This window comes from Ptychodera flava, chromosome 19 (genome assembly GCF_041260155.1).
Source record: "Ptychodera flava strain L36383 chromosome 19, AS_Pfla_20210202, whole genome shotgun sequence".
Classification (NCBI taxonomy): Eukaryota; Metazoa; Hemichordata; class Enteropneusta; family Ptychoderidae; genus Ptychodera; species Ptychodera flava.
Genome location: NC_091946.1, coordinates 10,766,367 through 10,791,539, shown reverse-complemented (window position 1 = coordinate 10,791,539; position 25,173 = coordinate 10,766,367). Strand labels below are relative to the sequence as shown.

At 38.0% G+C, this 25,173-nt stretch overlaps 2 protein-coding genes across 3 annotated transcripts; both read left to right on the top strand.

The window, feature by feature from the left end:
• Positions 1-3,997: 3,997 nt before the first annotated feature.
• LOC139118547 (pancreatic triacylglycerol lipase-like) lies at positions 3,998-10,715 on the top strand. 2 transcript variants are annotated; one of them, XM_070681899.1, is made up of 7 exons: positions 3,998-4,155; positions 4,555-4,632; positions 5,077-5,276; positions 6,272-6,500; positions 7,086-7,222; positions 8,302-8,365; positions 9,833-10,715. In XM_070681899.1, the coding sequence occupies exons 2-7, from the start codon at positions 4,575-4,577 to the stop codon at positions 10,042-10,044; spliced, it is 900 nt and encodes a 299-aa protein (XP_070538000.1). In that variant the 5' UTR covers positions 3,998-4,155; positions 4,555-4,574; the 3' UTR covers positions 10,045-10,715. The 2 variants fall into 2 exon arrangements, with proteins under 2 accessions (XP_070538000.1, XP_070537998.1); XM_070681897.1 differs by having other exon boundaries at positions 4,529-4,632.
• A 4,291-nt stretch (positions 10,716-15,006) lies between these two features.
• LOC139118546 (pancreatic lipase-related protein 2-like) lies at positions 15,007-24,714 on the top strand. Its single transcript, XM_070681896.1, has 7 exons — positions 15,007-15,122; positions 16,491-16,554; positions 18,264-18,550; positions 19,187-19,424; positions 20,558-20,691; positions 21,146-21,203; positions 24,388-24,714. The coding sequence occupies exons 1-7, from the start codon at positions 15,081-15,083 to the stop codon at positions 24,603-24,605; spliced, it is 1,041 nt and encodes a 346-aa protein (XP_070537997.1). The 5' UTR covers positions 15,007-15,080; the 3' UTR covers positions 24,606-24,714.
• Positions 24,715-25,173: the final 459 nt, after the last annotated feature.

The following is a 25,173-nucleotide window of genomic DNA, read 5'->3' as shown; positions in this document are numbered from 1 at the left end:
GAAAAGAGGTTTCCTGTAAAAAGTCTATGGAGTTATCAAGAGTAATAAAGAAAGATTGATAATAATAAAAAAATAAAATAATAGTAAACTTTTGGGTATCCTACTAGGCGAAGCCTTTTAGTTTTAACATGGTACTTCAATTACAGTTCGTGTCATGTTTTGCACAACTCCAGAAAAATAGGATCGTACAGAACGGTCTGTATCTCGGTTTGTGAGTGCGTGGGCGTGACAGTGACAGTGACATTGCCGCGCACGACATCTGTTGACATGGCAACAGTAAGTGTTAAACAAACACAATGGCCGTCACACGCTCGAGATGCGGGGGTGAGGTATTGAAGCAGATGAGTTTTTGATTGATTGCGATTGCAATGATATTTAAGCAATAAAGCACACCCAGCGACGGTATACCACGAGATTTTGACCAGTTCACGACATATTTGCACGAGCGATAGCGAGTGCATATATGAAGTGAACTGGTCAAAATCGAGTGGTATACCGTCTCTGGGTGTGATTTATTGCTATTATATCATAACAGTATATTGAAATTCTGGCGAGGAACGTCAAAAACGGATTTTTGCTCAAGCTGAGCTCGCGCGTATGCTAGCCGTGGTGTATCGTCAATATACCACGGTCTTTTCACGTCTCGACCAATCAGATCGCTGCAGCTGTATTTGCGCCATCAATATACTGGTACGATATAATATACCATGACAACTTCTTCATGTGCAAATTTTCTACTCCTATTCTCTTTCCTTATCGCGTTCAGTGAGGTATGGTCGCTCGTGGTGTTGACTTTTGTCGACAAAGCGGGATATGTATACACCATTGGTGATAATTGTATTAGACTCCAGACTGCAAGTCATTCAATTTATCTATGATACAAATGCACAGTACGCATATACAGGCTGTGTTGGCGAGCTGAATACTAGACAGTTAAGGGGAACAAGAATGCAGTTTTATAGATTGAATAAAAAAATGTCAAAATCATCGAAGTTGCACTGCCTTGCTACTGCCTACGGGCAGTGTCACTGCATACCGGCAGTAACAGAGATAGCTCCGACTCTGATGTACTTGAAGAAGAGTTTGGGTGATATGATCATGACAGTGAACCATACTTGTACACAAGGTCAGGCAAGAAAGAAACACATGGAAGACCAGGAGAATTAACAATGACATGTGTCCATAGACAATTGCCAAAGGGATAATAGGTGTATATCATTGTTCACAAAATAGGTTGACTATGGGACACAAAAAGAGAGTGCCATTCACTTGAAGCCTACGTAGTGAATGAAATGTTCACTTTCTCTTCATACAATAACACAAAAGTAAAATTTTGAACGGTAAAGATAGTAATTTAAAAGGAAAATGTGTGAATAAATGTAATTTTTTAATTTTCACCAAAGTTGCCACTGTAACAATTTAGAGAGTAAAAGTTTTATTTGATGAAATATTTCAACCTTCAGTATTGTCAACTTTGTAAAGCTTTTATACGTACATCTACTATGTCTTGTACTTTTTATAAAATCTTTCTCCGGTTGGTCCGGCACCTTGCTCTCTTTTTCACTCGTTGGCAAAATGTAGCCAGAAATTCACAATTTGCGTAATCTATCATGATTGTCATTTGTGGTACTCTCCAGCGGGTCCCATTGACCTCAACATATTTGGATTAACTCATGTGGGCTTACACTGATAAATCCAGAATGTCCACCGATGCATTTAAAAATGAATCAATTTAATAACTTACCTCAGGAATATGGCTCTATGACAACATTTCTATAATCACTACAGAATATTTGTGTGTGCGTCAAAAAGGTGGTGCCGAATATCTGCGAGCAGGACTGTGCAATACATGTTTATTTATTCTGCGTGTACTTCCCTTATAAATATGAGGCTATGATAGTTTTGGAGAGGGGACTTGAAAAATTTTGATGATATAGAGGGGGATCTGAATTATTTTTGAGGTATTGGGGGGGGGGGTCTGAAAAAAATGAGATCTCAATCGCGATTCCTCCAACTTCCACCCTTCACCATTATTCATGAACGCAGCCTAAAGACATAATTACAACATGCGAGCAGTTAAAGTGCACGGTTTCAGTTGCGATGGGTTGGTTTGTCCGTGCAGGAAAAGTTCAATTGTGTTTCATTGTAATCCAATGCCTTCGAAACGGACCATTTTCAATGCTGTTGGAGACAATAATGAGATCCAACTTAAATGGGATGTCTGAAGAATATTTTCTCATGGCAAAGGACAAGCGGCGCATTTTCTCACAGTATTGAGTGTTGCACCTCATAGATAGGGAACTACTTCGGCGAAGGCACGGAAAACCGAATCGGAGAGCAGGGGAAATTGATCAGAGTGCTGCAGGACACACAACATAATAACTGTCGCAAGAGGGCGGACTTCTTTACCGTAACGTTTGACGTATACTAGACTATCTCTGCGACATAGCTATCTGAGCGACATTCACAAACATGTATTAGCTTTTTGTGAATGTTACAATGGCATCTTTGGTCATTTAATTTGAAAAAAAAACGCTCGTAAAATGATGACCTTAGTTTGACCTGTCGTTATCTCACTGAAGAAAATTGACCTCTGTTCTAGCCGATCAACCTTGCCATTCAAAGCTCACTGCATATTGAATTAAAATCAGTCACGAATGATCTTCATATTATGTTAGCCTAATATGGTACATTTTACATTCCTCTTCACCATTAAGTCCAGCAATGGACTGTAGATCTACTGCTCGGAGGTTTACAGTAATGTAATACTAAAAAAAAGACGTTTAGCGCAGGACGGCAAATGTTCGATGCTCCTTTCGTACACGTTATACCGGTAGACCAACGTCTTCGGTTCATTGTAGTAAACGATTATGATGGAAGATTATTTTCAGAAAAATAAAATTTACAGTGCATTTTATTTCAGTGATAGAATGTTAAAAGGTTGGAGAATTACTATGAACCGAACTACAACAGCCTACCGGGCACACTGTATATAAGTTACGTCATTGTATCCTGTATACCGTCAGTTTATCACGGTTTAATATGTTCTTAAAAAGATGTTGGTTTTCTCTGTTGTGTTTGAGTTATGACAATAGAAGCGAGGTGAAATTGACGCGAAATTAAGTCCTGCACTATATTTCTGATTTCAATGGATTTTGGTTACCGCCATAAAAGTGTGCCATATGAAACAGTTGATAGGGAAAAGCTTTGCGTAGTAGGGGCGTGCTGCTCTCATCACAGAAATGCTGTGTATTTTTAAATCAGTAACTTCATGTGTATCTAGTCCATATGATGGTCCAGTACGCGTTCATTTATCGTTAATCAGATATTTTCAACAATTACCTTAGACCCACTTCGCACCTAAGGGAGTTCGAAAGATGAAATATTTAAACGTTTGCTTTAATAATGTTCCCCAGGCAAACTTTTAACTATTCTCTTTCAAAATCAGTAATATAAATCGAGGGTCGCAGTGAAAATATTGATTGTAGAGAAACAAATTACCCGATATTTACAATGTTGACATTCAAAATAGACACCATACCTGTGTATCTCTGTGGGGGAAATAAACATCCAATTTTTACAAAAGCCGGTGAAAACTATTTAATCTATAAGCTTCAAGTCGAAAATAAGTCCCTGCAAGTGCTCGGATGAAATAATATTGTAAAAGTTTGAAAGGCCAAATATTTGTCCCGGGGGAGATATGACGTAAACCACTGATTCCACGAGAGTGTAATTTTTTTTTTTTGAAGCAGGAAGTGTAGTATACACGTGATAGCTATTCACTCCTATTTCAATTTTCTGCATGTGATATCTTCAAGTGAGTGGCCCCTATGTGACAATCCGTTGATTGCGAAACAAAATGTGAGTAGGTGAATACACGTGATGCGTTTCTTAATCCTCCGAAATAAGAAGTGTGGGAATCTTATCTACTTAAGTAATACGGTGACAAGATGACGGAACTCCCATGCTTTTTTTAATGAAACGTAAGTATAAGGTTGATTAGTTGAAGAAAACAACGCCATATTTGATGACGATTCCAAACATTCCTGACGTATTGTATTGCTGGAGGTAATAGTAGACCGTCTTAGTTCTATCGGTGAAACATTCAGTGACCGTTGGTGAACTTCAAACACAAAGTACACGAACAACTTAAAGGTAAGAAAGGATTTGAACTATCAACATGAAGTCTGCCAAGATGATATGAAATTGGGCAATAGTTCTGTATGGGCACAAACAGTCTGGGACACATGATGATGAACACACGGCTAGTAGCGTTGAAACTTAGACGTGAGGCGTGAATCGACAAGAAAGAATTTAAACTATAAGTATGAAATTAAGAACCCGATCTGTAGTCCCCTCTAGCGGCGTTTCCTTAAACTTTTCAAACATTATGTTTCTCAGAGGAGAAACTCTTATTAACAATTTATCATTTTAACATCAGCAAGCCTTGTTGAGCCTAAAGACAATTAATGAGAAAGAAGTTCCCTGGACTAATGTTTTCTTTTTTTTTATTTACTTTACTCATCAGTTCTGCTGTAATCGTATTTATCCTAGGTGTTAAAAGTCTTCCGAGTATGGAGACACTGAGGCTTCAAACTTTCATGGTCTTTATGCTTTCCAGCTGTGGTTTCGGTAAGTAAAATAAATAGGCAAGTGATACTGATTTTTATTGTTATCAATGCCATGCGTATTGATTTCTACATGGCCAGTTTAATGACTATATCTTGAATTTTTAAGAAAGAACTTAATCAGCGCGTGTGACAAAATAAATTATCGATTGAATTAAATGACGTTTAAATGGCTGAGCCTCCACATGAAGGTTAGATGCGTTAGGTACGGTTATGTATGTGTTTTCAGTTTCGCGAGCCAAGTTGCTCAAATAGCAGCGAATCGAAGGAACCTAGTTTTATTCCTGAATAAAAAGAACCCAGTGTGTTCTAAAGTTACACATTGCCTCTTTCAATAAAATATCAATTTCCTCATTTGTCATTCCTACTGGCAGTTCAACAATTTGTTGTTGCTTCATTCCGTTAGAGTGCACACCTAACTTACGCCATTGTCTTCCACTTTTTCCAGTTTTAAGTTTTCAAATCAATCACCTCCTATACACCCAATCGAATCCAACGGCACCCCAGACTCTTGACAGAAATGACGCATCGAGTATTTTGAACTCCAACTTCGACAGCAGTCTACCGGTCAAATTCATTATTCACGGATATAGAGAAAGTGGGAATTCTGAATGGGCCTTGAAGATGAAAGATGAACTTCTTGTTCACGTAAGTCATCAGTATACACATATTGACTGGCTATGAGGGCAACAGCATACGTCTGTACCCCGAGGGACTGTGAGTCACCCCCAAAAACAGACTGTTTCCCGAGGCCGTAGGCCGAGGGAAACAGTCTGTTTTTGGGGGTGACTCACAGGCCCGAGGGGTTAAAGACGTATGCTGTTGCCCTCATGCCAGTCAATATGTGTTTTGTAACACACCTCATCCGTAGCCATGCATAAGAACGTACTATACACAAAACTTGTCCCATGTAGGTCCATGATGTAATATGTTGGAGTGGTTCAGTAAGAAAAAGTTTTTCCTAAAAAGATCGCAATACTTCTGCAAAACGTTCAATGCACCTTTGATTATAGTTTTTGTCCGCATCGAGTCCTTGTTGGAAACCAAAGCATTCAATTCTTCTTCAGAAAGTAGGATAAACCAAGAAATTTCTGGATTCGTTTCGATCGGCCGCAGACGACATCTTTGTTTACATTCCGGTCCGCGTTCGCGTCAAATATCGTTTTTGACGTCAGCGGGCATCTTTTTTCGGAACTGATGCCTGGCAGGAAACAGTTCAAAAAATGATGCATGATGACGTCTTTACGTGGATCAGCACAAAAAGAACGCATCCCACGTGACTATCAATTGGCGAATTAGAATACAGACTGCGGATGAGGTGTGTTACAACAGTTACTGTAATAGTCTCTCTCTCTCTCTCTCTCTCTCTCTCTCTCTCTCTCTCTCTCTCTCTCTCTCTCACATCTTCTTTTTTACTTTATCGACAGTTTCGCACCAGACATTCCTCCCAGCATATTACTAGGTAACACATTCATCTTTTAAACCATTAATATCTCGTTCAAGTGACTGCGACAAGCAACGTTTTGACTTGATCGATAGATTAATGTGTCCTCTGCCAAAATCCTTTCGTACCACGAGTTTGCCCCTCCGACATTTTTGTTAAATCATGTAAAGTTACCGGTGAATATGCCTGAATTCCGTAGGCACCAATGAACGTAATCGTGGTTGATTGGCAAGATGGTTCCTCCGGATGGTACTTCACGTGTTCGGCCAACACAGCTCAGGTCGGTGAAGACACGCATCTCTTGATTAGTCATCTACAAACACAGACTGGACTCTCCCTGAACAACGTACACTTGATAGGGTTCAGCCTCGGCGCCCAGGTGGCGGGAAACACAGGCAAACGAAACCCTAGTATCGCGAGAATATCGGGTATGAAAAATGAAATATTTTTATGTTTCTATAAAAACTTGACCGCTATTTATTTGGAAAGTTTGTAGCTTTCATGTAACGTGCATCATAAAAATTTATATGGTGTAAACTGACACCTCGGATGGCATTCAGAATAGTAAGTTTAATTTATCCTGAGTATCTATCTTCGGTGAAAGCACAGGTATACATCGCCGGTGAAACGATGACTACACGAAAGAGGGAGAGCACGTTTTGGCCATCTTTACCACTCATTAATTCAGAGATTATCCTATGCCAGCAATGCATATATGGAACATGATGACGATGATGATGTATGATGATGATAATGATGATGGTGACGATAGTGATGGTGGTGGTAGTGGCGGTGATTATGATGATGCTTATCGTGACGATGATGATGATGATGATGATGGTGGTGGTGGTGGTGGTGGTGGTGGTGGTGATGATAATAATGATTATCGTGATGATGATGATGATGGTGGTGGTGGTGGTGATGATGATGATGATGATGATGATGATGATGATGATGATGATGATGATGATGATGATGATGATTTGTAAGTGAATGTTGTGCAATTACTTTAGGACTTGATCCAGCTGGCCCAGATTTCAGTGGCAAAGGTGCAAGCGATCGCCTGGATCCAACAGACGCGCAATTTGTTGACGTACTACACACAGACGGAGAACCTCTGTGGCAGGGAGGTTTTGGATACTATGAACCAGTAAGTTGAATTCCGCGTATTTTAGCGAAAAGAACAGTGTATCATTTTAATTTGATAGTCTGTAAACAAATACTGTTACCGCGCAAATTACATCTCTTTTATCTTTTCGGTGCTGTCGTAAAGTTTAGTTGAAACGAAGAGTAATGTGGCCATAACGCAAACATCGATCCTACCTTTAACAGGATTTGATGTCCTCCCTTCAATATATATGTTTTTCAAGACAGAACATTTGTCTAATCTCTTTTGGAAAACTACTCGTCGTCATTTATTGAAACCGAATGCAGATCATTGGAAATCGTAAAGATGAGAAATCAGGGCCATTTTGTTGTTCAATGCTGCCAGAGCTACCATCTAGCAGTGCACAGTATATCGACTCGTACGCAATTTTAACAAATGTTATGGAGATGATATTGAAATTTGTTTGTAAAATGATCACTTTTATATCCACACCGTGAAGAGAGTACAGAGACACTGTCCTGTTCTGTAGGAAGTGCTATAGTTTCAGTGCCAATGTATTCGAAGGTTATCCTCTCCAAATCTTTACACATAACGATAGAAAGTCCATTTTATTGTCTTTCTCATGTTTGTCAGTTCGAAACGGTCGAAATGTCAAAACGTGCGCTTCAATACTGTGGGCTCTCTTCGTCCGTGGTCAGTCAAAGTATTGGATTTAAGGTAGAACGCACGCCTCGGGGACAAAGATTCGGACTCTCAAACTTTTATAATATTATTTTGGCCTACTACTTGTGGAGCTTATTTTGAAGCTTATAGTGTAAATAAAGTTTTCACTTTTTCACTTAATTTTGTGGAAATCCAGAATTTTATCCCCCGCCAGGCCCATAGAGAAAACATCAAGATGGCGGTCATTTTGAATTATAAATATCGGTAAACATCGGATAGTTTGTTTCTCTAGTACCAAACTTTGCACGGTCGGACCCCCGAATTCTATTCTTGATTTTGAAAGAGAATGGTCGACAGTTTGCCTGTGGAAGGTGTGAACAAAAGTTTCAGTCTTTTCCGTTTCAAGGCGTGTACTACCTTATCTAATCATATCATGAACTCATTTATTTACCCTACAGTGCGGCCATGTTGATTTTTATCCGAACGGTGGTACGCGTCAACCCGGATGTGGACTTGTAGGAGGTATTGTATTTTTTTCCTACATTACTTTTTTACATGAACCCACAGAGTGAGGTACCCCAACGATTCATTCTTACGCAGAGTCAGAGTTGAAAGAAAGAAACAAAGAAAGAAAGAAAGAAAGAAAGAAAGAAAGAAAGAAAGAAATACGCTTCGAATGGTTTTATTTGAAAGTGAATTTTTTTTGGGTGTGAAAACAGCAGATGGTAACATAAGGCACAAAGAAATATGTCAAACATAAAATCGGTTAATGAGAGACCCAGATACCACAATTATTATATTAAAAATCCACAGTCAGCGGTGTTATTTGGTAGTCATGTAATTATGCTGGCTTGCACAAGATTTTCAACTCCATAAGTCACACTTTCGTTTTAGTAAAATTGAATATTTCGACTGTTTAGGCTACATTTTCTATCATGTGTTACTTCCAACGCCCTTCATTAACTCTCATTTGTTTACGTAATATTGTTAAAAAAAACCTGACATATAAATCGTGCCTAAGTCAAGAAACATCGATATGTACCTACATCATTATAATTATTCACTACATGAAAAAGACTGTAGAAAATGACAAATATATATCTCAGAGCTGTAAGGTCAATACTAGCATTGGCCGACATTTTTGAGGTTGATATTCATCGAAAACTTAACTCTTTCGATATTCAAGTACATTAATAGACGCATTCATACTGTTTTAGACAATCTTCACTGGCACCAAAGTATCCTGGCTTTAAAACAAGTTATTGGTTTGGTTTGGTTTATTACCATGAAAAGTAGTAGTAGTACACTTCAGAAGTCATAACAGGCAAATACAAAATTTACATTTCAGTGGTAATGTGGAGCCAGAATATATAGCTGTTCGCTAGTCGAGCCTGGCCCATTTACAAAATTTAAATTAGTTAGGTTAACACGTACGCTGTTATACAAAGAGTTCTACAAACATTATTTTATATTCATATGATACAAGTTCGATATCAGAGCGAGGTATTCCTGAAAATTCTTACACAATGATGTGACGACTATTGTGATTTAACTATTTCACTGTAGGTATTCCTGTAACAGATACTCTCTCAGTGCTTTTGTAAAACTATGCCTGGAAGTATGAGCTTTAATTACATTAGGCAACGAGTTCCATAATTGAGCACCCGTGTACGAAATTGCCGATTGACCTTTACATGTGTACATTTTCGGCAATGTTAAATTCATCCCTACTTTTTGACGGGTGTCATAACAATGATCCACAACTTGGAAATAGTCTATCATGGGATGTGGTACATTTTGATGATATAAATCAAACACAAAATTACCAACAAGCAGCTTGTAAAGCTTATAAACATCTAAGATGCGTAATTTAAAAAATAAAGGTAATGACGGCGTTCTTAATCCAGAAAAAGTTATTGTTCGCATACACATTTTCTGCGTGATAAGAATGGAATTTAAATAGGATGAATTATTCTTTTCCTCCAACAGAAATATGTCACCATATGCGAGCTCCTGCTTACTACACAGAGTCTATCAACAGCGACTGTCCGTTCACAGCATATCCGTGCACCCTGGGACAGGAGTCCTGCTCCACGTGTAATGGAAACTGTGGTTTTATGGGTTTCCATGCCGACAAGAGTCAGGCAAATGAAGTCTTCTACGTCGAAACAAATTCAGAAAGCCCGTATTGTCGTGGCTGAGGTGGTTTGCCGAGAAGTTTTTTTCTTGACTGGTTCGAACTCGGCTCGTTTTCAAGTTGTTTAAGCTAAGATAGACACAATTTTGTTCACAAAGATAAATGAAGGAGCTATCACAAACAATATTAATCATAAACAATGCAAGCATTTCTGTATGAATTTCAAATCAAAAGTAGCGTATATCAGTTACTGTCACGAATACGATGTGTAGATGTCAATGAATATCTTCAATAAATTTCACATGAGCAGATGACGTTGACGCATTATGAAAAGAACGTTTGATGCGTTTCAAAGCCTAATCCGTTTGTTTTCAGTGGAATTACAGGGAGCCTTGCCTTCAACCCAATTATAATTTTCTCGTATTTGCGTATTATGCAAAGAACATTATTTTAGAAGTGTACCTGACGACAAAATATTTGACTGCCAGTACAGCTATCAAACACTTACAACGTTTACGTTCAGTTGAATACCTTCAAAGTCACAAGTGGCCTCGATGATAAATTGGAATATACGCATTGCTTATTTCAATGTTACCATGCTTGTTGTCATGCACGACCTTTGCTTTCTTAATCAAGAGCAGCAAATCGATCATTAGTTCTTATGTAATCGGACAGGGAGTTATGCCAAGAAACTGGATTACAAATTGCAATAAAATATGGCAATTAATAATTTAACGTCTATTTGTTTCTAATTTTTTGTTTATTTTTTGTTGTTTTCCATAAATAACTTAAATTTCGCATCGCATTCAATGCGATCATCAACAATGGACATCAACGCTCTTCCGTTCCCACTTTCATTTCATACATAGAACAGAGTATACATTACTTTCATTCCTATCGTACTTGTCTGTGTCCATCTAGTATCTTCACTTTCCAGATAGAGAGGGGACACGGAATGAGGGTAGCAAGTTGGCAGACAAACATGGACATGAGGACTGATAGAGGTGTTGACAGGGAGACAAGAGGAGACGACAACTTCGAGGAATGTAGAGACAAAACCGGTCGAGTTAATGATTGATTGAATGATAGAGAGCTATTCACTCGGACCCTAAATTTCACAATGTAAATGAGATGGAAGAGAGCCACAATTATCAAAATTCAAAACGCTACGGCTAAATATTGACATCAAAAGTTCAATAAAACAGACAAGGATGCAGTATAATTATGGCAGCAAGCAGAGCTAGTCTGAGGGCGCCCTTCATAGACAAAAATGCAAACATATGCCCTGAGATGACGATTGTATACTTCAGTTCATCACTGGTTCAAAAGAAAAAAGATAACACGTTGTTCTACGTGTAAGTTGGTAAATAACATAGATCTAAATTTAAAATGGCCTAGTTCAATACAAAGTTTGACTTTAATCCCCACTTACTGATTTCCGTTCTCTAACTTTGTCTGCTGAAAACCGAATGACCTACATGCTGTGCCAATCCTGACAAAATTAACAATGAACTTTACAGCTGCTGTTCCGTGGTCGGCAGTTATGCTATTCGCCGGACCATTAGTCTTTCTTTAGTCTTACAGTCTGCAAAATGTCTGCTCAAATTATGACTAAGAAATCTAAAATAATTGTTTGACGAGAACAACGCTAGTTGGGTTGTATTCATACAGTTCTCTGCGTGTAAATTTGTATCTGCAAGTTGGACTGCGTTGGCGACCCGTCAGGACTCCGATAGAGTGACACAATAAATGTTAGGTAGCTAAAGAGGTCATATTTAGAAGCTGATGTTCAGCCAATCAATTTATTCCATTACATCGCTTTATTTGTAACTTCATGAAGTAAACATCCTGATAATTTCATTCCATTCTCCCCAGCATAGAATAGAGGCAAACAGATGTTTATTCCCACACGCAGTCATGAAACACTTCAAACATTTATCTGCAGAAATTTATCTATGGCATGAACCATGTCAGCCCGGAAACTTAGAGAGTCAGTGAACTCAAAACGGCCTTGGCACTACATCAGTAATACCCAGCCAGTATGGACCTACATAGATGAACCTAATTTTCATATTTTCATATTTTTGTTCCGTAAAAGGTCCACAGCGTTTTCTCACTTTTTTCCCTAAGTATGGTGAAACACAAAGTATTAGCGTCGCTAACCCATGTTCCATAGTTCACAATTATACTTTAAACCGGACTAAAATTCATCATACGCGCCATCACAAACATGCATACATGACGTATTGAAAAGTTGAACATTTGGTATTTCGACACGACTTTTTACTACAAATAGCGAAAGTATTACAGAAATACATATAAATTTGCAAGTAATGTATCATCTTTTATGGTTCAACTAACAATATCAGGAGCGCAAATTAAAGGACAACACAGAACTTTGACCGCTTCACCCTCGTCTGTCACTGCTCCCCGGAGACAAACCTTCGGATACAATTTTCCCTGAAGCCTCTTATAACTCTATCATTTAAAATGACTCCCTGTCTTACTTTTGATGAATGCAAAATTCTATACATGTTGCAGGTATTTTCAATCGTGCATGGACATTTTCCTGTAATTAAGAACAATAAGAATTAAAGCCTTTTTAATTAAATAGCAAATATGGAAAAAGGCTGGCTGTCTTCGAAGCAGAAAGCACTCAGTACACACAAAACTGTAATTGCGCAGTACGAAAACTTGTCACGCGAGATAGATTTGTTATCTTACCATTGTCACATACCTTGCTATCTGTGTGAAATGTCCAGTGCGAGAACAGACATCTTGATAATAAGAGATAATTCGCACTAAATATAACTGAAAACAGGGACGCTTCATATCTCTTGTGACAAAGTGAAGCGAAACACCAAAATATATAGCTCACGCGCACAAAATTGAATATGTTAAAGGGACAAAGTCGGCCATTTTTCATGAATTTTGTTTGACACGAGATACTACTTATTTTGTTTGACATGTTGAAAGATACTGAATGAATGGGTCACCATGCATATATTCGACCTCGACCCCGGTTTTACACATGATACATGAAACAATTGCGAAAATGTATTAATGGTCGTGACCATTAATTCATTTTCACGATGGTTTCATTTAATTTGTCTAAAACGGGGGTCGAATATATGCATTGTCACCCATTTATTCTGTATCTTTCAACATGTCAAACAATATGAGAAGTATCTTGCATCAGACAAAATTCATGAAAAATGGCCGACTTTGTCCCGATTTTAAAAACGGTGTTTTAATTTGGCAGTTGGCTCAGTTTAATTAATGCCTCGCCCTGGTTCTGCATTAGATACACAACATATCATAACGATTGTTGAACGAGATACATGTTCATATTCTGGTGAGCACGTAAACAAGGCGGACAAATCGATGTTTCTGCTTACTCAGCCATTTATATCAATAATTTAAATTTGCGCGCGGTTTTAATTCGGATGTAGCGTGTGTGTATTGCTACTAAGAAACCTTTATTTGGAAATTATGAATGTTGAAACATGAAAAACATTGTATAAGAAATTCAAATCATGTTGGAATTATTCTTGACCAAGCGGGTTTTTTCTGCGCCCCCCCCACACACACACACACACGACGTGTAACAAGCAGCAGCACATTCAAACTATGAAATATCATTCAGAGAGTTATAATATCCTGAAGTGGGGCAAAGGTCAAGATGTTAGCGAAGGCCGTGACGATTAACGATATCATGTTGACTAAGTTAGGACGTACTTCCAAAAAGCTCGTTTTTGGCTGTCCAAGTCACGTGCTTTGATCCAATCAAGGTACACGCTCGTGAGTATCTGACAGTTCAGGCATGAGATGAGTAACTGAATTCTTTGTTTTGCGTCCGCTCAATATTTTGAAAGGTGAGTGGGTAAACAGTCGAAAATACACAAAGTAAGGTTCACACACGTCAGCTACCGATGTTCACTTGTTTGTTTCCATGTTAAATGAGCGCCTGTTCAAGAATCAGAACAGAAATTTCTACACGTGTGAGAACGCACAACAAAGAATTTAATTACTTCGGTCCCATAATGATACACAACTTACTTCTTATGGTCGTTCTTCTTTTATGTAAAACATTTCATGGCGCTTGACCATCGCAGATCGGGATTGAGCACACCTCGTTGTGGGAGACATTTGGGACAGACATAATCTTTATGAAGTGGGTGATTGCATTTTTTTATGTTCGTGTCATGGGCATTGTAAGCTGTATCGCTTCTGGAACAAAATCTTCAGAAAAACATTATGAATGTTCTCCGATTCCTTTGTGATTCCTCGTCGTCGAGTCATGAATATCTATTTCCGTCTCTGACCTACACATTTCCTCGATTATTATCATGATCCGAACAACAACAACAACAACAACAACAACAACAACAACAACAACAACACGATAAATAAACAACAACGGTAAACCGGTACATGTGTCAAAGGTCAACGCAAGGCTCTGGACACGTATTGCCTTTGTTCGTTGGTTCCTGCTTGTACATATATGGAAACGAAAAAATACCTGGTTACACTGGCCCGACACCGAATGTTTTGTCACGTGATAAGTGACCCATTTTATACTTTGCAGAATATCAAATAGACTTAAATATAGCGGATGAAGCGCAAAGAATTAATCTGCTGTCTACTCGGCGCGTAACTGTCGTGCGCATTTATGACCCTATTCAGTTATAGCTCATTAAATTCAATATAGCAATACATTTGTTAAGGAAACACCACGATAATTGTAGAAAAGGTAAGCTTGATGAAAGTTTTCTGATCTGCGCCCGACCTCTTGACTCGTTAATTTTTTCGATTCCGTAGTCAAGAGCGTAAACTTCTGGGTGAGGAACAAATTGCTGAATTGCGAAATGGACAGCAATCTCCACAACAGTAAATGACACTGCCTCCATGCTCCAGAAAGAGATTGCCAAGACATAATTTATTTCAAAGTGAAATAAATGACAAAAAAACATGTTCAATTTCCCATGTCCCCGAAAAACTGATAATTCGCAAGCACGTTTGATGAGGAGGTGGGTGATAAGAATTGGCACTGTATCGGATTACCGCCACCTATAAGGTGTCATTGAAGGCAAGTTTTGTATGAAACTTACAAGGATTTGGTCTCGCTGCTACCTTCAGACGGTAAGTACTGTCGCTGCCTCTCTTTGAATTGTTGTTAAGCATGGTACTGTTTATGTCTTCATTTAACAAACTTGCAGATGAAAATGTGTAAAGTATTTGGATGAGAATGAGACAAACGTCACAAAATATGTATTTATGCGAGGATTCGTCAAAAGAAATGTAGATTTAAGGGGAATATCAACTTCAATATATATTTCAGGTGAAGTAGTCTTTTGTACCGTTATATTTATAAATTGAGATGATATGAGAGATGAATGAATGCTTTATTTCACCAGATGCTTCACAGTATATACAACATAATAATAAAAAATGAAAAGAAAAGGTGTCTAAATGAAGTTGTTCAAAGTCAAAAAAGAAAGAAGATTGCAGTACTGTGCAATCTGGTGGGAAACATGAAAATAGTCGAATAGGACTAGTCGAGTCCATACCCCCTGCAATTATTCAGTACAAGCTTAAGTGTGATGGCAAGATGGAAACATACACAGTTGTAATGCTGATTCAGTAAATGATGTTTCAATGCGGACTTGAAATCTTGTCTACTTGACAACTGTTTGAGATAGCTAGGCAGAGAATTGCAGCGTTTCACAGCTGCATACCTAATATTATGATGTGAAATTGTCAAATTTGAGCTTGGGGTACGAAAATTTTCAACAATACGAGTGCTTTGGAATCTCAAAATAGTGTTCAAATGTGCGTTCCAACTCCCGGTTCAAAACGAGAGTTTTGAGACACATTTGTTTATCCCTTTTACTCAAACTACGAAGGCAAATTACATCAATCACGATTGGAACTAATTTGGGATAATTGGATAGCGAAGTAATGTCGATTTAATCTGCAAATGTAACCACATCAGCTTTTCTTTTTAAGTTATACACTTGTTTTTATGAGTTATTTGTAATATCGCAACATTCAGCTATAGTACACCTTACATTTTTGAGAAATTTGAAAAATATAAAGATCCAATTATCCCAAATTAGTTCCAATCGTGTTATCATCTGTTTCATTATTATCTGTAACTTGTGTTAGTTAGAATTTTTATAAGAAATATATTTATTCTTATTCGTCTACGTGTAGCATATGTAAGATTGAATATTGAAAACGTTTAACCAGAAAAGTGCATTACGTATCGTACATCAAAATTATTACAGGTCACTTTCTGTTGATATCCCGAGTACAAGTAGTGTTTTCTATCGTCTCCTCCTCTGGAGCTGACAATTTGGTTTCACCTGGCTTCCAAGTCCCTCATCGCACACGTACAAGATTGCGTACACAAACATATGTCACGTAAATTAATAATCTATCACCGCATACTCTGAAATTTTATTACGAAGTTGAAAATAATTACGACCTGGTTCAATCTCTACACAGGATTATATAATCATGAAGTTCTTCATTCTTTCGTTGTTATTCGTTGGCACCCTACTGAATACAGGTAAACTATTATAAGTTACTATGCATTTGATTTCTGAACAGAATGTGAACTGAATTTTCTCATGTGGTTTACAACCGGGTTCATTACAAAGTAGTATAGCATGCATCACAGAACAATCAGATATCTGACAGATCATTATATGTAGCAGGTTTCATCATCTTTCGCACAGTACTCTCGGAATTAAATTACTAATTACAAAACTTTATTCAATACGCAAATGAGCTGTTTATTAACTAAACACTGCTCAATGTTTCATGGGACATTTGGATATTTATCAGATCAACATCTGTAGCACGTTTCATCATACTTACTGCTGTAATTTTAGAGTTATATCAATAATAACCAAACTTCATTAAATATGCAAATGATCCCTAAATTACCTTGACACTGCCACTTATATCACTAATAAAAAAGTTCATTTAATATGCAAATGAATCCTTAATTAGCTTCATACTACTAAATGCTCTTCAACACTGTCAGATATTTGTCGGATCAGTATCTGTAGCAGATTTAATCAAATTTGGTACACTTATTTTGCAGTTATATGACTAATTACAATACTTTATTAGATATGCAAATAACTTATTTCTTAACTTGACACTGCTCAGTGTTTCACGCAACAATTAGATATTTATCAGATCAATATTTGTAGCGAGTATCATCAAATTTTAGGCACGAATTTCGGAGTCATATCACTAATTACAAAAGTTCATTAATTATTCAAATGAGCAGACAATTGACATGACACTCACCGTATCATCATAATGTTCTGAGATTGCCATCAGTGAATACTTTCATGAAATTTTGTTCAGCATTGCTTGATATATGTCGACACTGTCATTTCTTTTTCCATAGAAAACCACTATATGAAACCAGGTGTGTACTGAATGTGCTCACGTGTTTTACAACAGGTTCATTAATAGTAGTACGCTTCACAGAATGTTGGATATCCAGTAAACAGACTAGAAAGTTTTAGCATTTGCTTGACAGAACAACTTGACCTGCTAATGTGACCCCTGAATGGAAGCAATGACGTGTTATATGCAAATGACTTGTACAGATTTTGAGTTTGAAAAAATTACAAACTTAGTTATCAAGCATTGACATTGACTGCTGATGACTCGACATGTATTGACATTTATCAGACAATACTGGACGCATGAAATAATATAAGGTTATTCACAAAATACCGGGATTTATGTCCGAGTACATCGTGCAGCGGAGGTATTGTCCGAGACGCTACGCGCCTCGGACAATACCGTAGCGTACGATGTACGAGGACATAAATCCCGGTATTTTGTGACAGACATCGCTATAACATTAGCCCACGTGTGAACACGTGAGCTAAAATCGATATTCCATAACTTCATTAATATGCAAAAATCCGCACTAACCAAAATCTAATCAGTTCTTGCCATTATCATGTGGTACCTGTGACTTGAATCCGTTAAGGCGTTTTTAGTTATCGTGTAAAAAGACAGAGAGACAGACAGACAGACTCACTCACTCACTCACTCACTCACTATCTCTCTCACACACACTGACAAACAGACCGGCATCGGTACGACATAAGCTCACGTGTGTGAACACGTGAGCTAAAATCCTGTTGGTTTTATAACGGCAGGACTTTTCTATTTCCCCGACTTTGCATAATTTACAGCTTCGTTTCGTTTTTCCTGTTTATCGATTTATTATAAAAAATTTCATAGGTGAGGCCGCGAACGTTTGCTATGGTGATTTGGGTTGCTTCACCAACAACCCTCCCTACGACAACACAAACTTCTTGCCAGAAGACCCATCTGTGGTCAACGTTGGATTCGCACTCTACACGAGATCCAATCCAACTGTCTACCAGGAGATCAGCAGACACGACCCTTTATCGCTGGCTATTTCCAACTTCGACAAGGATGCCGATACCAAATTTCTAATCCATGGCTGGACATCTAACGCAGGCACTGGTTGGGTTAATACGATGAGGGACGAATTCATGGCCTCTGTAAGAGAAAATTGTTGTTATGCGTAAATACTATACGTGAACACGTAAAATGTCAATGCATCCAAAGTTGACAATCGCACAAAGCGGAAACCAAAATCGTGATAGCTACACCGTTTATTCAATTAAGGACTAAAGGTATACTGTCACCTGTTCCAATTTTGCCACAGTTACCATGGAAAGAGAAAATCTAACCGATCACAGATTTTAAGCGGGTGGCCGCTTTTTAAAAACAGCGCCCTCACATGGGCATTTCGAATACCAAGGAACGCCCCTTTGACCTTGTATGGGCATATTTAGATGTGAATGAATCTTTATTCAACCAGATATAAATACAATGTTGAACATAAAACAGGTGACTGTACACTTTTAGGCATTACCTGTCATTAAAATAAAAATTCTGGTCACCGTATGCATGTTGGAGGGAAATCGCAGAGTAAAACACGCAGAGACAAAAGACTCACAATGAGTAAGAATGTCTGACCGTTAAGATTCCAGTTGCTATTGGGAGATATGTTCCAAGAGTGCTTTTTTCTTGTTCTTATCATTCATTTGTAAATTAGTGACTACCTTAACTAGACAGTCATGATCCATCACTATTTTTATCCCTGATTTATTATATTTTCTTATTTCAATCAGTCAGAAAGTTTGAACGTCATCGCCGTGAACTGGCAAGACGGAGCAACTGGCCCTAACTACGGCCAAGGCGTTGCAAACACTCAGATTGTTGGAGCTGAAGTCGACGCATTCATCAAGTTTCTTGAGGCTGAATTAGGAAGCTACAGTCATGATAAAGTGCATCTGATTGGTCACAGTCTGGGCGCCCAGAGCAGCGGCCATGCCGGAGAAAGAATGCCTACTATTGGCCGAATTTCTGGTATGTACTATTGAGACAGTTCGTTTATCCACGAGCGATAGTTGGCAAAACATGTTCTTGTTTGCAGGCTAATATTAACCTTCCGGACATCCCCAAAATCCGTTGAAGCGCAGAAAAAGTGAGTTGTACACAAATAAATTGTAAACTATGCCATACACTTGATGAGATATATTAAGATAGCTAAGTAAATAACTGACCGCTTTCTGAATCAGCTCATTTTGTAGATGAATAAAGAAAATATTTGAAATCTTGAACATTTACTTAAAGAGCATTTATTTCTTTTCACAATCGGTATAATTACTGCCAAAGTCTCTGACCATCTATCATGAAATTTGACCTACTTGGGCCTCCATGAAAACCGTTGGTCACCTTGGGTTATACACTAATAAGCTACAAGAAATCTAACGAATATATTATTTCCAACTGCCTTTAAAGTAAAACAGACTCTTGGAATCATTAGCTCCTTAAGAATTTACTGTGCTTGTTACAAATATCTAGACCATGTATTCACAAAGATGGACAAACTATAGTGTGACCGCCTCCGGTACCGGATGACCGATATATCGCATATGTGTTCGCACCTTTAGTAAGTTCGTGACTCAAAAATTAAAGACTATACGTTTGATCAAACTTTCATCATAATTTTGGTGCGATACAAACAAATTACCCAATATTTACCGATGTCGGGTACTGGGCGCCAGCCCTGTGCCATTTCTGTAAGAGAATATAAAAATCCTGATTTTTACAAACTAAGGTGGTGAATTTTTCACTCTCTATAATGTTTCAAATTGAGCCCCCAAAACATGGTTGGCCAAAATAATATCCTGAAGGTTTTGAGAGTCAAAATCAGCCCCCGTGGCGCACTTTACCTAGTTCTACTGTATATCAATGATTTGGTTATCTTTTTTCGCTATAATGTATGTATTGACACTGTCTACTCACAGAAACATACTGAATGTAAGGTATGATCCCGTCACAACTGAAATAATGAAAATAATAATTTTCACACTGAAGGGAAATTTTAATATGCTCACAAGTTTATTTTAAATTTCAATGACTTGAATTATTATTTAAACTATATTTGATATTATTTATAAACACTACTATTCAAACATTTAAATATTAACTTCCAGGCCTTGACCCAGCTGGTCCAGCATTTGAAGGGGAACATCCAGTCGTCAGAATAGACCCAACTGATGCCAAATTTGTCGACATCCTCCATACTGATGGAAACTCCACGCTCGTCGGTCTTGGAATGTATCAAGAGGTATGGAAACATAGATCAATAACATACATACATTGACTGTGTATTACGAAATTTGACCAAGTGTTATTGGATATGCATAGGTATGATGTGATTATTTCATTATATAATTATCCAGATTTAGAATATGTAGAATACATCATGGCAGTCGGTGTAATCGGATTTGGCATGCTGATGTAACTGTTAGTACTTTGGAAAGCGATTCCGTGCAACACTCATGATCGTGATATATCGAGACTTTTCAATATGTTTCCACTTCAATTCTCCACTATAATGTGATATCAAGTCATTAGAAAATGTTAAAACTGTTCCTTCAACTTGCTGCATAAGTTCATGATAGAAATGAACACACCATCTGCTAGAAGTACGAGGCCTGCTATCGTATCTGGAACTGTATATGCATGCTTACGTGAATTAGGGGGCAAATAAGTTTTTATTGTTATCCGCTTTTTTTCAGTGTGGAGACGTTGATTTCTATCCGAACGGTGGAGAGGATCAGCCAGGCTGTTTGCTCGGTAATATTTTCATACACGCATTTTATTTGTTGACGTTCATGAAACTCATTTCAACGAACTTCTTATGGAAATAATACCTGTGCTATCACAGAGTCTCGCGAGCAATATTCGTCTAGAAGTTATGAATATGATCAATAAATGTCTTGTATTAAACTATTTTTCATTATATAAGCCTTACCTGTGCCTAGCGTGTGCCTATTACTTTACCCATGGAGGTACTCTCTCTTTCTACCTCCATGCTTTACCCTAGTTATCTGTGTATAGTATTTCAAAGAAAACAGTCTGTATCTGTTAATTGCCCTCCTCAATCGCCTTCATTAATTTGTTCTGCCGATCATCGACGCGGGGGCTTATCGCCCTGACCAAATACCTCGTTAGCAGCTCATAAGGTAGTAGACGGATAACGAGGTATTTGGTTAGGGCGATAAGCCCCCCCCCCCCAGCCCCCGCGTCAGTGATCGGCAGAACAAATTAATGAAGGGGATTAGGGAGGGCAATTAACAGATATGGAATGTTTTCTTTGAAATGCTATACACAGATAGCTAGGGTAAAGTAATAGGCACACACTAGACACAGGTAAGGCTTGTATAATGAAAAATAGTTTATTACAAGACATTTATTGATCATATTCATAACTTCTAGACGAATATTGCTCGCGAGACCCTGTGGTGCTATCGTCCAAAGAGTGCATTGCAACAAAGTTTTAAAAGTGGTGATTATAAGTGTTAACTTTCAACAGAATATTTGCATTAAAAGTCTGTACACAATGACCCGAAAGTTCATGAAACAGGACTATTACATTCTCAATTGGCCAACATAGCGTCATTAATATACAGGTAAAAACACCAAAAATGAGTCTGGAAACGCTGCTGAAACATCTATTTAACTTTAAAAATACAAGTGGAGGAAAATATAGCCGTCATTTAGCGGCTTTGGTCGAATTTCAAAAACATTTTCAGAATATTCGGTTTGTAGCTGAACTATGACTATGAAGCAAAACGTTTGATGCATACTTTGGTCACATTAACCTGTATTTTACATACCAGTACAGGTCTTGAAATTAGCGATAGTCCCGCGTCCACAGACTATCAACTTTTCCTTGGGGCTACCAAAATCCATGAAATGGTAGCCCACACGGACTACCAAAGACCGGGACATAAAATTCAGTCAGTACTTGGCATACCATGTCCATTTCGTCACTTTGGGACGAGCTAAATTGCAGTCAAATCTAGTTGGACACAGTAAGGCCAGACTATGACTTTGATATAATCCAAATTACAAAGACAACCGTGCAGTGGAACTTTGCAACAAAGTTTCAATACCTCAACTGATGTACTTGGATGACAGGCACAGGAAATGATGGCCAATGAACACACATTTTCATTGCATTTTGATCATAATGTATCAATCATGGACAGTATGCCTCCTCCCTGCAGAAAGCCCATGGTCTATTTTTAGCGCTGCTACAGTATGTCTAGTCTTGACGCGCTGAGAAGGTCGTGGTAGTTGTTATGACAAATATCAAAATTTTCATACAACTTTGAGAATGAAAGGAGGTGTGAATAGGCCACCAAACTTTTGAGGATCACTGTTGTGCAATAGGCGAAAAAATATGATTGTTTCTGGTCACCGCATGCGTCCTTTCAGAACCTGCGCGACATGGCATTTTGGGGTTACATACTCATCAGTACAGCTATCCATGATATCCAGTTTGCATTTCCAATAATGCTAAAAAGAAAACTAAATTATTATATAGCCAGTGTTAAAGACAATAACTGTTGCATCAATACGCAAACCAGCATTGTTAAGAATAAAACGGGGGAAAAAGAAAATCGAGTCGTCGCATCACTTTTGCTGAATGCCAAGGACAAGAAACCTTTTGGGGGGCTTATTCCTATTTCCTTTGGGTATTAAGTGTGTAAATATTCATATCAAATGACTAGGAAAATTCACTTCGTGGGCAGAATCTTGAAAAATTACTTTTCCTTGTCTAAACTAAACCAGCCATTGTCACCGGGCTACCAACTTCAGAAAATGGTAGCCCAATGGGACTACCAGGGAAAAAAGTTATTTTCGAGCCCTACAGTAGGTCAAAGTTATTCTCAAAACCCTCCGACTCAGTGGAAATTTGTGTTAAATTAGAGCCTAAATTCAACTATGTAGCTATCTTTATTCTCTTTATGTCATGTCGGTCGATATTTCTTGCATTTGGCGCGGTGTTAAGGTAGCTAGATACCTTTTAGACACTTTCAGATTTTTATTTTTTTCTCAATTGAACACATCCCAAACCCCAATAAAGTATACATTTTCTGAAAGCCCTGATATAGAGCTATCAGACCAAGTACAGTAAACGGTCATTATTTGCATAAGAGTCACGTGACAAGCGTTTTGCTGAACCTTCCAAAAACCGGTTTTTCCCGCCTTATGCAAACACGCTGCAAGATTTCCGGTTAGAATTTCTTCATTGACAAGCCTTGACAATATCCTTCAAAACAGTGTCTGCGATTTTTTCCCGGAGGCTCCATTCAAATAATATGGCGTGATAATTAAAATTCCTGTAAAGCATCTTGATCTAACACCTTTAAGAGCGCATTAAAAAAAAACAAAGGCATATAAAGAAAATCCCAGACACGGTTTTGATGGCTATTGTCAAGGCTTGTCAATGAAGAAATTCCAACCGGAAATCTTGCAGCGTGTTCGCATAAGGCGGGAAAAACCGGTTTTTGGAAGGTTTAGCAAAACGCTTGTCACGTAATTCTTATGCAAATAATGACCGTGTACTGTGCTTGGTCGGATAGCTCTATATCAGGGCTTTTAGAAAATGTATACTTTATTTGGGTTAGGGACGTGTTCAATTGAGAAAAAAATAAAAATCTGAAAGTGTCTAAAAGGTATGTAGCTACCTTAAGTACTAGAAGTATCTGCCAGATTTGCAAATGGTCGTAGCTTTCACCGCACACTTACGGTTCTATATTATCTGTACAGCTAAACTCTCCAAAGCATTTTGACCTATGATTTGAGGTCCTTCATGACAAACTTCAAAAAAATCCCACACAAGGTCAGACTGTGGCAACCTGCGTTCGTATGTTCGAGAAAACAAACTTCGTTCAAATTAAGTCTCATGTTTGTTGTCTTAGCTTACACACATCATTGACTCACTTTATTTCACGCTTTGTTGGCCTAGGTACCTGCGACCACGGTAGATGCCACGAGTACTACAGCGAGTCCATCAACAGTGCCTGTACCTTTAGATCTTATCCTTGCACACTCGGTAACTGGGAAGGCTGCAACAGCTGCAATGTAGCCACAGACTGCAATTACATGGGATATCACGCCCTATCAAACCGCCACGGTACCTATTTTCTGGAGACAAACAGGAATTCGCCATACTGTAAAGTTTAAGTCAAGTCCAAGAGACTAGCTTTAGGAAGCATGTTGAATTTAGCATAATTGCTGATAATTTTTGCTGGTTCAGTGTTTCTCTTCGAGTAAAACATCATACAAAAATTAATATTTGTCTTAATCCTCATTGTAAGAGTATGTTTGCTTGCTTGTTTAATACTCCATCTGCATATTTATCCGTACACCTCTCAGTTTTATAGTTTTCAGAATGGGGAAAATGTTTGTCTATAGGAAAGTTATTATCACTCTAACTGCAAATCACATCGGTTAAAGACACATCGTGCATACAAAATTTAAAACAGTAATATCGTTATCATAATTACTGACCACAACCCTTGTTGGGGTTGTTTTATATATCTAGGCGAATCGGCTTTTAAAAACGCAATATACGAAATATCAAGCTGTGCAAATTTGAAAAATTAAAGTGAATGCGTTAGAAATAAAACAAATAGCTGTAAACAATATTATTCAAATCGTTTCGGAGCTTTTCCCTCTTGAAGACACTGTACTGAAACAGAAGTCATCATTCTTTATACTCTGAACTAACGAAACAGATGTTTGCATTATT